The sequence below is a fragment of the Ranitomeya variabilis genome, chromosome 8, assembly GCF_051348905.1.
Source record: "Ranitomeya variabilis isolate aRanVar5 chromosome 8, aRanVar5.hap1, whole genome shotgun sequence".
NCBI classification, from domain to species: Eukaryota; Metazoa; Chordata; class Amphibia; order Anura; family Dendrobatidae; genus Ranitomeya; species Ranitomeya variabilis.
This window is the reverse complement of record NC_135239.1, coordinates 158,306,460-158,320,936: the sequence shown is the minus strand read 5'-3', so window position 1 is coordinate 158,320,936 and position 14,477 is coordinate 158,306,460. Positions and strand designations below refer to the sequence as shown.

At 41.2% G+C, this 14,477-nt stretch overlaps 1 protein-coding gene across 1 annotated transcript in view; it reads left to right on the top strand.

Moving 5' to 3' along the window:
* The window catches only part of LOC143788582 (extracellular serine/threonine protein kinase FAM20C-like), a 112,980-nt gene that overhangs the window by 87,765 nt on the left and 10,738 nt on the right, over positions 1–14,477 (top strand). The window contains exons 6-9 of the mRNA XM_077278364.1: positions 3,804–3,984; positions 5,076–5,185; positions 10,199–10,280; positions 12,158–12,217. Of these exons, the coding sequence (XP_077134479.1) occupies positions 3,804–3,984; positions 5,076–5,185; positions 10,199–10,280; positions 12,158–12,217 (433 nt within the window). The remainder of the gene's footprint in view (positions 1–3,803; positions 3,985–5,075; positions 5,186–10,198; positions 10,281–12,157; positions 12,218–14,477) is intronic.

Here is a 14,477-nt window from a genome sequence, read left to right as displayed (position 1 = left end):
AATTAATTTTTTTTTTCATTTCACTTTACATTAATTCCTGTGTAGCACCTGAAGGGTTAAAAAAATTATTGACAACAGTTTTGAAGTATTTGAGGTGTGCGTTTTTTAATATGGTATCACTTTTGGGCCGTTTACAATATGTAGGCCCCTCAATGTCCATTTAGTCAGGGGGACGACGAAGGAAATCCTCCGAAACGTACGTCGGGGTGCACAGGCATGGGACTCAGCAGACGCTTCAGGTACAATTTTCGTATATATATATATATATCGCTATAATACTTCCATCACCATTATTGCATTGTATATGTATTTTGTGAAGTACACCTTATCTAATATATCCCTTTTTGGCATATCTTATATATATATATATATATATATATATATATATACCGTATATATATATATGTATATATATATATATATATATATATATATATATATACACTCACCGGCCACTTTATTAGGTACACCTGTCCAACTTCTTGTTAACACTTAATTTCTAATCAGCCAATCACATGGCGGCAACTCAGTGCATTTAGGCATGTAGACATGGTCAAGACAATCTCCTGCAGTTCAAACCGAGCATCAGTATGGGGAAGAAAGGTGATTTGAGTGCCTTTGAACGTGGCATGGTTGTTGGTGCCAGAAGGGCTGGTCTGAGTATTTCAGAAACTGCTGATCTACTGGGATTTTCACGCACAACCATCTCTAGGGTTTACAGAGAATGGTCCGAAAAAGAAAAAAAATCCAGTGAGCGGCAGTTCTGTGGGCGGAAATGCCTTGTTGATGCCAGAGGTCAGAGGAGAATGGGCAGACTGGTTCGAGCTGATAGAAAGGCAACAGTGACTCAAATCGCCACCCGTTACAACCAAGGTAGGCCTAAGAGCATCTCTGAACGCACAGTGCGTCGAACTTTGAGGCAGATGGGCTACAGCAGCAGAAGACCACACCGGGTACCACTCCTTTCAGCTAAGAACAGGAAACTGAGGCTACAATTTGTACAAGCTCATCGAAATTGGACAGTAGAAGATTGGAAAAACGTTGCTTGGTCTGATGAGTCTCGATTTCTGCTGCGACATTCGGATGGTAGGGTCAGAATTTGGCATAAACAACATGAAAGCATGGATCCATCCTGCCTTGTATGGAGCATCTTTGGGATGTGCAGCCGACAAATCTGCGGCAACTGTGTGATGCCATCATGTCAATATGGACCAAAATCTCTGAGGAATGCTTCCAGCACCTTGTTGAATCTATGCCACGAAGAATTGAGGCAGTTCTGAAGGCAAAAGGGGTCCAACCCGTTACTAGCATGGTGTACCTAATAAAGTGGCCCGTGAGTGTGTATATATATATATATATATATATATATATATATATATATATATATTGATGAGATAAAAGCCTATCATCATTGCACAACCTTTATTTTATTCAGCATGCCTCTCTGGTATATTATACCACTATGATATAATTTTTGCACTTCAGGTCCATTTAATTTTCCATATATGTCTCGGTCAGCAGTTGATCTTGGCTGATGTTTGTTTACACTTAAGCACTATGTTGCACTTTATTTGACAAATGTATTATTGTATGTTGTTTTATATGCACATTATTCACTTTAATTAATATTTTGCTATTTTGCACAGTGAGGTGCATGGCTGTATAACTTAGCAATATAGCTATTTTATATTGGTTGCTGCTAATGATTATAACCATATGATTCATGGTTTTTTTCGTAGTCCTGTCCTTGCGCACTTTTGTAATTTTATTCTTAATATTGTGTAACCCTCTGCCACATCTATTTAATAAAGGCATATTTTTAATCCTATCTTGCCTGTACGCTTTTTGGTGGCATTCATGTTCTGTATTTGCTTTGGCTAAACCCCTAAATCTGAATAGGTCTCTAAAGAAACAGGTTAACTAAATTTGTTGAAAAAATTAGAAATTGCTGCTAAACCTTTAGCTCCTCTAACATCTTAAGAAAATAAAATGATGTTTGAAAAATGATGCAAATGTAAAGTACACATAAGGAAATTATATTAGTTAATTATTTTCTACAGCATGACTGACTGGTTTAAGAATAAAAAAAACTTTAAAATTTTGATTTTTTTTCTTAAAAGTTTTCACCCAAATTCTGATATTTTCACAAATAAACACAAGTCATATCAAACAAATTTTACCACTATTATGAAGTACAATATGTCACTAAAAAACAACCTTGAATCAGTGGGATCTGTGAAAAGTTCCAGAGCTATAACCTCATAAAGTGACAGTGGTCAGAATTGTAAAATTTGGCCTGGTCACTAAGGGTTTAACATTCCTTCTTTGTGCACAGTATATCTCTTGCGCACCTATTGTGAAGCACGTGGATGGAACGTAATCAATCTCCTATATAGACTCACTATTTTATGTGACCTGCACATGCGCTAATGGTGGAACCCATTATGAAACGGACGGCCATGTCCGGGTTTTGTACTAATGATCCGTGCATGCGCCTATGATAGAACACACATTGAAGCATACGCCGTTTTTATCCTTATCTGGTATCAGTATAGCTGATGTGTCTATTCCATGTGTAACTTTCCTTTGTGCACTAACATATAACATATGTGGCCATCTGGTTCATACTCTATGCTGGTGTCTTTATAGGCTTACTTAATTTTATCAAGAACATATGAATTGATATACCATAGTATTTGCTCGGTGGTTATTTTTATATCGTTTGCTTTTTATTGGTAGCAATTAGATTTTATTGGTGACAATTTTTCTATCTCTCCTTTTACATTTCCCTGGGTTAATATTATTTTATATATGCTATTCAGGTGGTAATAAGATTCCATTTATAAAAGGGCCTATCAGGGCTCACTAGGGCCAGCCATCAGTGGGCGGGGGTGCCACTTGCAAATTCAGGGTGCCAACCTCTGCAGTCAGGAAGAGCATTTTTTAGGGAGTCTATATATAGATAGATAGATAGATAGATAGATAGATTCTAATGATTATTTTTTTAATTATATCAATAAAATAGAGTTTTAATAGTACAATTTTTCGGTGAATCCTAAAAGCAATGCATACTGCTGGCTGTCCTGGATCATATGATAATGGACGCAGAGAGAGCACAATTTCCCACTCCCATGTCCTAGTGCCCAGGACAAATGCCTTGTTGCACCCCCACTCTATGCCACCCAAAAAATATACAAAACTTAAATGATCTGATACTTGTGTCATGGTATCAGATACCAGAGGACATCTTCAGGGCTCTTATAGAGTTCATGCCTCAGTGGATCATAGCAAATGGATTCACACAAAATCAAGTCTGGTGATTTAAATATAGTTGAATATTTGTCCATGAAGATAAAGAGAATCTGTCAGCAGATTTTTGCTATCTAATCTGAGGACAGCATACGATAGGGGTTAAAACACTGAATTCAGCGATGTGTCACATGTGCTGTTTACTTACAATTAAGGTTTTATTACGTGGACATTATCATTGCTAGGACTAGCTGCCTCATGCCAAGTTGTCCGACCCCACCCGCTTCTGTGATAAGCAGCTCACTGTCAACAGACAGTGTACACAGAGAACCTGGTGCGGTCGGGGGACGCTTTGTCAGCTCTGCTTGTGTCAGAACGGCTGCACCCACTAAACTAAGTGATACATTGCTGGAATCAGGGTCTCTGCTGCTCTCAAACGAGGTAGAAAAAACCTGGTAATGGATTCCCTTTAAGGATCTCCTAATTTAATGTGTTGTCAAGTCATAGTATGTTTGCACCAAACAGTAATTCATGCCTCTTACATTTCTTCCCAGCCAACAATGTTTGCTTCTATGGCGAGTGCTCTTACTACTGCTCTACAGAGCATGCCCTGTGTGGTAAGCCGGACATTCTAGAGGGATCTCTTGCGGCTTTCTTGCCAGATTCTGCATTGGCCAAAAGGAAATCCTGGCGTAGCCCTTGGAGGCGCTCATACCACAAAAGTAAAAAGGCAGAGTAAGTAACATAATATTGATTTCTTCCTCTGTTCTGGCATTGTTACATGGCTAGGCTGAGCGGAGTATGAATTCCTGACCCAACTCGCCAGGTTCACACATTGCTTGTTAGCAGCGTTAATTCATTTATTTTCTGGTTTCCCTTTATATCAGAATATATATTTTTTAAATTAGCCAATAAGAAACAGTAAAAGATTATATCAGCTACTGTACATACAATCTACATTTCACCATTAGTAGGACGAAAAATATGAAACTTGTAAAAAAAAAAAAAAGCATTTGAGTAACTTTAGTATTTTTCCATCTAGTATTGCTTTTGCTCGCTCAGCTGATGTTATGATTGATACCATTTTGGGTACATAATGTTTTGATATCCTGGTGATCACAATATACTGTTATGTCATGTGATCAGCAGCAACGCTCATAGTTCTCTCAGACGGAACAGTTTATCTGAGGGAAGAATGAAGGCTGCAGACAATCAGTTGCCATTGACTGACTGCAGCACTCACATGGCATAATGTTACATGATGAAAGGAATGGCAGTTTTGAAATTGCAGCAATGGCACAGATTCGCAGGAAAGTATATGTTTTTCTATATTTCGTGAGGCACTTAAGCAGTTAACTAGTGGACGACCCCTTTAACCAAATATTGCTTCCTCACTAGAGCCTCAACCACAGAGAACACACAGGTAATACTAGACACTGGTGACTCATATTGAAAGGGTTTACTGCCACCTGCTGGCTGATAATGAACTTGTATAGAACTAATGAGTAATACAGTGTATAGAGTGGAACACCATAGCGCCATCATACTGTTTAGTGGCCGCTCCTGGGTACTGCAGATCAACTTCTATTCCCACTGACTTGATATTGAGCACCTACCTTAAGGATAGGTAATCAATATCCTGGTAGTGGAAAACTCCTTTTCTACAGTGATCTTGTTATAGGTAGAGAGGAGTCTGCCTTTTTATTGGTTATGTATAGTAACATTTACATTTTCAGATGTTCTAAGGAGTGCAGAGCTCATATAAGTTGGTAGGGGCTGACATCATCTCTTATCTGATGGTATTTTATTGTATTTTTTTAATATAGCTGGGAGACGAACCCCAATTATTGTGAAACGGTAAAAGAGACACCGCCATACAACGAGGGAACACGACTTCTAGACCTAATAGATCTTTCAATATTGGACTTTTTCATGGGTATGATACATTTTAAGAATATTTATTGTTCATCAAACTTTTCCATCATCTGTTTAATATTCTAATATGTTTAATATTAGAAACACAGGCAGGAGACACTGAGGAGTTCAGCTTTTGGTGTTAGGAGGATTTCGAGAAAATGTTTTCTTTTTAGCAGTATGCATGAGACCAGGGCCCAAATTTGGCAGTTTGTGAATGTCTCATTCCTGAATTCTGTTAGATATGGTTGTTCATATTGTTACAGGGTACACAGTAGAATTTTTTTTTTTGTAAATTAAAACCATGAATCTGCTTATTTCTTTTCCTCACTTGTATTGTGCCATTAATTCCACAGCATTTTACAAACATCATCATCACTGTGCCCATTGGGGCTCACACCCTAAATTCCTATCAGTATGTCTTTGTAGTGTAAGGCTACTTTCACACTTCCGTCAGTACGGGGCCGTCGCAAACCGTCGGCCCGAAGTACCGACGGACGTTGTGCTAAATTTAGCACAACGTGGGCAGCGGATGCGGTTTTACAACGCATCCGCTGCCCATTGTGATGAGCGGGGAGGAGGGGGCGGAGTTCCGACCACGCATGCGCGGTCAAAAATGGCGGACACGTTGCACAAAAAAAGTTACATTGAACTTTTTTTGTGCGTCACGTCCGCCAAAACACGACGGATCCGTTGCATGACGGATGCGAAGTGTGCCCATCCGTCGCGATCCATCGCTAATACAAGTCTATGGGCAAAAAACGCATCCTGCAAGCACATTTGCATGATTCGTTTTTTGCCCATAACGACAGATTGTGACGGAGGAAAAAAGACGGAAGTGTGAAAGTAGCCTAAGAGGAAACTGGGGGAAACCCACGCAAGCATGAGAGAACATATAAATTCCTTGCATATGTTGTCCTTGGTGGGATTTGAACCCAGGGCCCCAGCACTGCAAAGCTACAATGCTAACCTCTGAGCCACCGTGTGTTATCACCCTTCTCACTATTGATGGGTTAAAAATTCCCCTTTGCACTTCTATTTTGCCACCTACCATACTTTTCTAGTTCTATCTGTCATGCCTTGGTATTCCATCTGGCAGTCCTGTGGCCTTCTGTCAGTGTCTCTGTCCACTGAGTCACAGCAGTTTCTGTTGCTGTCAGGGGGCTGATGACTTTTTGCCTTTGTCCATTGTTATCAGACAGCAGGTATTTTTCATTTCTTATCTAGCTTGTCCTATCACACAGCAGGTGCTTCTATTTAAACCTACCCCCTGCTGGTCTTCTCTGCTGGTGGTAGTCTTTAGTGGATTCTGCTTGATGTTCTAGTCCTACTCCTGAGTATTTAGAGCAGTGAGATAAGTTTACTGCTGGGGTTTCTTTCTTATGCTGCACTTTCTCTCGATTTTTTAGGAGGTTTGTAATGCACTCGACGGCCTTTTAGGAAGCCAGGTTCGAGTTGTCTTATCTAGTTTCACCTTCAGGGTTTATCCGGGTTGAGCTGAAGCTCCTAGGGCCTGCGTTACTGAATACTATAGTCTGTACAGGAACCGGTTGGGTTTGTGCAGTTTTTTTCTTAGTTAGTGTAACAAATGGAAGTGGAGGCACAGATGGTGAAGTTCACATTTGTTTTTTATTGATATTTTTGTGGAACCTCGGAACCACGGTCCGGGGAGCTCCGAAGGGGGCATGACTACGTGAGCCCCAGGCACCCGTGGTAAGTCCCCTCGAACGAGTCGGAATGGAATACCTGGGGGATACGGGTGCTACCTCCAGTTAGACCCCGGACACGTAGCAGCTGTACCAGCGGGACAGACGGACAAGCAGGGTTAACAGATGTCGTGGAGCTGACCGGTGGGTTCCGAGTGTACGGGAAGGAGCTGGTACTGGCATTGTCCAGAGGAACGGATGGCTGAATGGCGGGACGTGACGGAACTGGTGTAGACAGAACGGACGTCGTCTAGGATAGCCGGATAACAGGTAGCTGATAGTCTGCGGAGACAAACAGTGTAAGCAGAGCACTGGCAGAACACTTCAGAAGCTAAAGCACACACTAGCCAAAACCGGAAGCAAGCAACAGAGGATACTTGTTGCTCTGGCACCCTCCCTATGGCGGAGGGGCTAGAAATAGTAATTACTAACACGCCATTGGTCAGAAGTACTTTTTGAAAAATGCGTGCGACCTAAACACTCTACCTGAGAACCTGCTGGCCGCGCGCCAGGAAGCAGGCAGAAGAGAGGAAGCAGGGCCTGCAGCAGGACGGCGTGAGGCCGGTACAGAGTGGGAGTCCCGTCGGGGACCCAGCGAAGGTACGGGACCAGGTGTAACAGATTCTTTATCCCCGTGTTTTCTACCATGTGTGCATAACACTATGGCTGTGTTTAAAAAATGTGTACAGAAGTATAATGTACATCACAAATTCTTCATATTTTCTTGCCAAATGTGCCTGTACAAAAGAAAGTATATGTATTACATACATATACAGTTTATATAGCTGTACAATTTAAATAATAGGAATGAGGAGGTGGGATTCCAATCCAACACAATCATCCAAGTAATAAAAAACCTTATTAGGAAACCATTAAAAATATTTAAAAGCAACACCTCTGTGTGGGGGCGCACAGTAGATGTGCTGGAGCCACCTGTGTTTTACAGTCGACGCTCCACTATATCGGGGATAACGGTTAAGTTATTTGCATATAGATGTAGGGTGGGCCCCTAGGGTCAATTTCCCCTGTGGGCCCCAGACACTCCAGTCCAACCCAGACTGAACTAATAGTTGAATTATAATCATGGTACCAACTGTGCATAGTTTTCTTGAATATACCTAACCTTTGGTAACTCTGCAAAAGAAAAAGTCTTGTGACCGTTGTGTCCGTTCTACCAGGCCTCGTCTACTTATAATAATAAAAAAATAACAGGAATAGATATTGTATGCCTACATATGCAACCTATTTTGTATATCGCTATATATTTTTTTTAATGTTTAGCTGGGTACATCTAAGATTGGCCAAAAACTTTGAACAGAGCCTGATATCTACACTTCTGGTAGACGACTAAACCCAGTTCAACATACGCAACAGCTGAGTTTTAGAAAATGTATATGGGACTGTCCATAATAAAAATGATTCAATATAAAAAAAACTGAAAAATTCGAATGATAATATTAACTAGCTTGGTACCCGTATCCCCTCCGATCTTTTAAAACTGTTTTCTCTTTAAATTTTTTGTCATTTCTGTCCAATTCCCAGAGTCGAAGAGAATAAATATTCTTAAAATGACGTTACTACCCAGATTATTATATCTCCTGCAAACCATTCCGGTATATATACCCTCCTCCTTCTGGATCAAACATAGCACAGTTTCAGTCGATTTGTCTAGGCAAACAACCTCCCGAGGAATTGGAATGGCATTCTTGTGCATCCAAAAGATGCTGAAGGGGTTGGTCTCTCTGACTGCTGTCGATATCTAGCATCCTCTCATGCAAGGATTCTTGACTTGTTACGTTGCTCCAAGTCTAAATTATGGGTCTGTATCGCACAGGATACCTGTTCCGTATCATGTTCCACTCTGTCCTTGACTTGGCTCTCCTTAACGCGTAATAAAGTTTCTATGTCCTATAGTGTAAAACAAACACTCAAAACAATATACATTCCAAGTGTGAGGGGCATCCTAATCGATCCAAGTGAACCGATGTTGCCAATAACTGACAATCCTGAGTTTCCTCCAGGAGCTTCTACAAACTTTTATCTGGGCAGCTCAAGGAACATTCCTTTGCATCTTTTTCAAGTGGCTCCAATAGGGACTCTCATGCCTCTTTCTGCAATTTTAAGGGGCCAGGCCCCTGAGGTATGCCACACCTTTGAATATACTCAACTTCGACACTTCTGCAGCTGCTTATCAGTCGACAAGCATGCAAGCTTCACACGTCCCTTGTACCCTTTTGAAGAAATTTGTGTGCCTCATCTGGTTCTGCACACACTATTTCAGTTATTTATAAATTACTAATGGATTCAGATTTGGGGACATTCCCATCTTTTTGCAGGGCATGGGAGACTGAACTTTAACAAACATTTATGTGACAGCAATAACGCTTCCATCTTTCTATAAAAGAGTTTCTAGGTGGCATTGAGTCCTTTCTGCCCTACATAAATGGTTCCCAGAAGTTTCTGATCAATGCTGGCATTGTGAGACTCATGAGGGGACAGTGTTGCACATATGGTTGTCCTGCCCGGTTTTAAGGGCTTTCTGGGGGAAGGTCATGAAGGCCACACAGGAGATGACAGGTGTGACAGTTCATAAAACCCCAGAAGCAGTTATTTTATGTTTCCTATGTCCAAAGTGTTTATAAAAATCATTGCTAAGACATCTACTTCAAGCTTCGAAAGCATCCCTCGTCACTGGAAGAAAATAGAGCCACCTTCTATAGAAGAGTGGTTTGCAGAGATGGCAATCTCACACCTTATAGAATCTCTGATAGCCAAACGCAGGACCAAATCATTGCAGTTGCTTCCAAGTGGTTTAATTGGGAATCCATTCTTCTCCAACTTATCGGAGTATTGCATGATGACTTTTGGAATGCTTTCTTCTTATACTTTACCCAATAATGCATCTCTGACTTTTGGTTTGGTCGGTCTTTCTCCTCACATAGTATGATGCAGGTTGATTATTGATCTGAAAAGTTATCTTGATCTCCTTGGTCTACCTTGACCTTTTTTCCCCACTCTTTTCTATCTTTGAATTTGTATTTATACTTATAAATATAGCGCCAAATGAACGAGTGTTATGATATGCACACCCTTCATATATCTTAATTTGAGATTTCATAAATTACCTGTTTTATGGTTTTGTATTTTCTAATCTCTTGATTGTGGATTATTATTTGTTTATGATCTTCCAAATATTAAAACCAATAAAAATTTTGAATCAGAAAAAAATTGAAAATTGTATTAAAAAATAAGAAAATATTACAACATTTCTCTATATAGAATGTATTTAGGATTGTATGTATTGTATAATGTTTTGTTTATTTCAAAAGGAAACCAAGATCGCCATCACTATGAGACATTTGAAAAATTTGGAAACAACACTTTCCTCTTGCATCTGGACAATGGGAGAGGGTAAGATGAGAAAACTGGAACCTAAACTCCTAGGGTGTAAAATGAACAAGGTATAATATCTCAAGAATTTGGCCTATTATTAGAAGCAGGAGAAGGCAATTCTCACCTAAGGTAGATAGGGATGCAACTTTCAAGGATGCAAAAAATAAACTCTTCATCTATGCTTTTATCTAGCTGCCACAAGAGCTAATAACACATGATTGGCTGAGGAGCCAAGTTTTGGACCCTCCGCAATCTGACATTGATGACCTACACTGATGATGGGTCATCAACATTGGATGTCCAATTTTTCAGACTTATTGTGTTACCTTAAATTCACATTTTCAATTGTGTTCTTCATAGTTTACCATCAATTTTGAAAGATTACATCCATTCTAGGGTAATTGTGTATTTTTGTTATTTATAGCATTTACTTTTATTTTTATGGTCTGTCTCTCAAATGTAAAAATAAGAAACCACTGGAGGACTTCACATTACAGTATATCCCATTGATTGCAAACATCAGATTAATTTAATCCTCAAGTTTTGTATTTATAGCATTTACTTTTATTTTTATGGTCTGTCTCTCAAATGTAAAAATAAGAAACCACTGGAGGACTTCACATTACAGTATATCCCATTGATTGCAAACATCAGATTAATTTAATCCTCAAGTTATCTGCTAATCCTAAAGTTTCACTTATTTTTGCCACTCACAAACGTGATATTGGATCAATTTCCTCATTTAAAAAATGACAAAGTGTAATTTTTTTTCTAATTTCTTTTTTTTGGTTAATGATAATTCCTCCTGTGCTTTCCCTATAGTGATAATGTTCCCCCAGTGTGCCTCTGTATAATAATGATCCCCACCATAACAATTGTGACTTCTTATAATAATGAACCCCAGTGCCTCTTTATTATAATAACGCCCTAAGCAGGGGCATACATAGAAATCATGGGGCTCCAGATCAAACGTCCTATCAAGGCACATAGGCACAATCACAGACATACCGTACCTCCAAACTTTTAAAGACTGGGATAGGGACATCTATTGCGGCACTTAGTTATTTTGTCCCTGCTGATGCCCCATATTGTGTCACCCACTAAAATATTCCTTCCATAGCCCCCATAGAGTATGATGCCCCTAAAAAATGCCCCCCCCCCCCCCGACATCCCCTGTGTGGACTAGCCTCCAATACACTACCAGCCTATAAGATGCCTCCAGCCTGCCAAATTAGCTGGTGGATCAGTGAGACGATGCTTTCTGTTTTGCCATTGGTACCCACACTGTTAACACTGTTGTGATCAATGCGGATTACTTAGTTGCTGCTGCGGATTACTTAGTTGCTGCTACCTGAACTGCAGAGGTTGGCACCCTAAAATTACATAATGCCGTACTCGCTCATTGTAGGCGAAGTCCTATTATACCCTAATAAGGCACATAAAGGCTAAAAAAGGCAAAATAGCAATAAATAAATTCTTATCCTATTGATAATGCTATGGGAATAACCAACAGGACAGCATACAGTATACAATCATAGACAGAATATACCTCTATAATATAAAAAAGCGGTACATGTTTATAAAACCAAGTTACCACCTCAACACGCTTCCCGCAGGTGCTCCGTGTGGAATAAATTGGATTTTTAAATTTGGGTCATGAATTAAGAAGAAAAAAGCAGTATAAACATTGCTTGTTCATGCAAAAACTGCGTGCAGTCAGCCACAAACAGTTTTTGATTGTGTCAATACTATGTGACAACTGCACTATCTGATCTTATCCTGTAGGTCTGGACATCGCGGTTTGTACTCGGAAATCTGTCTAGAAGTGAGAAACAGTCAATTGTGGTCCATGCTATAGAATTAGAAGTAATGAGAGGATGTCTATTTTCTTTTAGATTTGGGCGTCACTCATATGATGACCTCTCTATTCTCGCCCCTCTTCAGCAGTGCTGCAGGTTAGTCGTACTGAAACTTACTATAGACATTACATGCCACTTCCTGCTGTGAATTGGTAAGGGATCTGTTGCAGATTTTTCCCATTGAGTTGAATGGGGAAGGCTAAATTGTTTAAAATAATGCTGAATCATGAGAACACAATGATGGTATCATAGGTGCACACTGAATGTCCTAAAACAAGTAGCGAGTCCACAGATAAAAGAGTAATTAAGGATTGTATATGCACAATATACAAGTAAATGCAAGAATCAGCTGTAAAAGCCTCACAAATTCATACATTCAGTATATATGTAGTAGAAAAATAATAATAATGTTATTTATATATATTGTGAGGGGTTGACTCACTCAGCTGCTTCTGTGACACCCCAGGTTCCTGGTTGTCACAGTGGCATTGCTTTCCTCATGGGGAGAGTGATGTCACGCTTGGAAGCGAGGAAGGATCTTCTTTATCAGGTAAACACAAGCATGCAACATGTTCACACTCCAGGCCAGAAGGGGGAGCTCTGATCCAGCTTGTGGGTGGTTCCCCTATATATATTCTGGTCTGGAGGGAAAGTGAGAGGGTTTCTGTCAGAGAGACAGAGGAGAAGGGAGTAGAGGGGCCGTGCAGCCACGAGAAGTGCTGCAGCTCCTAAAAAGAGAGAAAGAGAAAGCCGAACGGATTGTAGAGAGCGTGTAGAAGTGAAGCACAGGAGAGTGAGAACTGGGGAGAATAGCTGCAACTGGGCTACCTCCCTACAGAGCGGAGACACCGATAGCTGGAAGACTCACGGCTCACGGACTCAAGACTCCACGGCTCACAGCAGAAACCGGCAGGACAGCTGGATTACAAGTCACCTCTCCGCCCTGACACCTGGAGACACAGTGGCGCATAGAGCCTGGGTTGTGACAGAGACTCTGTAAAAAGGCTTGAGCCACCTGTCATATGGGTTAGTGTCCTACCTACAAGGAGGACAGAGAGAACACGTGAGGACCTTGTGAGAAGCCTAGGGCAGCAAGGAACAACACCACAGCGCTAGAGGGAAGACTTCTAACTCCACCTGGTAAGGGCGACTCCCAACTCGCTTCCAAGCCAGCCGGACCCTACCTGTACCTGTGATCTGGTGCCCTGGACTGTGGCTGCCTGAATTAACCAGTAAACCAGGTAAAGAAACTTGTAGGGATTCACTCGCTCAGGTGCATAGGAGGAAACAGGAGGCACATTCTCTTCAGCGTTCATGTAGGTTTATTCACTCCATAAACCATTTAAGTCAGCAAAATAAAGGTAAACAGTCTTACATCAGACGGATAAGTCCTCAGTGTCCATAGTAGAGCTCCGCTCTCCCTCAGACCTGTAGGCATACAGGCTGTGCCATGTCCAGCACGTAGGCTCTCCAGCCTAAATATGGTCTCTGTGTGCTTCCAGGACGTCTGTTCCCACTTGGAACCGTCCAACACACAGGCCACTCTGCAGTGTCCAGCCAAGACACATGGAAGTGTGTCCACTCTGACAGACTTCCAAACACTCACACACATGTGCCAAACACACCTTCATTATGTAGCCTGAAACCACACCCAGGTACCTGTCACATGATTAGACATGTGGTTGTGACCTCACCACAGGTCCTGCAACAAACATAGACAGGCATGGTTATGCCCCTTACCCAGGGGTGAGGAATATGGGTAGCCAGACCCTCCCATCTCTCATAGCTACCCATAACCCGGACCCAAATATACTACACAATTCCTTATTACTTTATGAACATTACAGAAAACACTCCGGGTCACATCACAGCGACAAGCCTTCTCTGTGATACATACCTCCCGTCGATTAGACACCCTTTAGCCATGCTACATACCTCCCCCTCTGCCTAAAGCCGTGGGGCTTGGCACTTGTCCTTAACCGACTAGAGACCCCTCTCAGTCGTCCCTGACAGTCAAACCGTCTGTCTAAGTCAGGGCCTGTTATTGAACCCTTGTCACCTCGTCTGCTACAGAATCTCCTGCTGAGGTCACTTAACCCTGAGCTAACTGAGGCACCACTGCTTCTGTTTCATCAGGCCACCTTCTCCCATGGTCTTTATTGCCTGAAGAGCAGTTCTTCCCTGTATCTCTATATCCTCTGTTAGCTTGGGGACTTCAAATTTTTAGAGAACCTCTTCGTCTCTCTATACCGCAAGTTGAAGGTGGTGGCAATCTGTTTGCCAATTCCCGCAGCTCTATATTGACCTGCTCCCTCTCACGTCTTAGCTGCTCAACTTCTATTAGGTAACTCATGCG